The 705-nt window shown below is 57.6% G+C and overlaps 1 protein-coding gene across 1 annotated transcript in view; it reads right to left on the reverse strand.

Moving 5' to 3' along the window:
• The window catches only part of LOC100741378 (Wilms tumor protein homolog), a gene marked incomplete at its 5' end in the record, with an annotated part of 6,769 nt that extends 6,064 nt beyond the window's left edge, over window positions 1-705 (reverse strand). The window contains one exon of the mRNA XM_012382798.2: window positions 4-705. Within this exon, the coding sequence (XP_012238221.1) occupies window positions 4-705 (702 nt within the window). The remainder of the gene's footprint in view (window positions 1-3) is intronic.

A 705-nucleotide genomic window follows, 5' to 3' on the forward strand; every position in this document is an offset into this window, starting at 1 on the left:
CACCAGGTCCGAGTCCGAATGACTGCGTCCTCTGAAGATATCCGGCAGGTACTTGGTGTGCATGTAGTGCTCGAAACTGTACGACGATAGGGATCCCGGCGTCAACGGCGGCAGAGTGAGCGGAGTTAACGGAGTGAGCGGTGTGAGAGGAGTCAACGGGGATGTCGGCGAGGGTAGCACCATCGGAGGGGTAGTCGATTGGGAACACTGAACGCAGGTGCATCCCGCATATTTGGGCACCGGGGATCTCTGATGAGGCGGGTGAAGCTGATCGTACAGGTGATTGGCGTTGCTGTTTCTGTGATGATGCCTGTGCCGGTGACGATGATGATGCGAGTGATAGTGCGGATGATGAGGATGATGATTCTGCTGTTGTTGGTCGGTGGTGTTGGTCTCGTTCGCGTTCGACTCCTCCTCGGTAGACGTCACGGGCTCCTCGCTCTTCAGCCTCAGGGGTAGCAAACTGATTCCGGACGGTGGATCCGTGGCTGATCTCGAGGACGACCTGGGCGAACCGAACACGTCCTCTTCCTCTTCGGACGCTGGTACGCTTCCCTCGAACTTCAATACTTCACCCTCCGATGGCGAACTCCGGTGTTGCAGAATGTCCAAGACCTGGTCGAGTCGTTTCCTTCTGCGGAGGTTCCGATGGTTCCGGTTCGCAGTCGCCGCTAGGGTGTTATTGTTGGTACAGGAGGGCGGTGG

Source organism: Bombus impatiens, unplaced genomic scaffold (genome assembly GCF_000188095.3).
Source record: "Bombus impatiens unplaced genomic scaffold, BIMP_2.2 scf_0197, whole genome shotgun sequence".
Classification (NCBI taxonomy): Eukaryota; Metazoa; Arthropoda; class Insecta; order Hymenoptera; family Apidae; genus Bombus; species Bombus impatiens.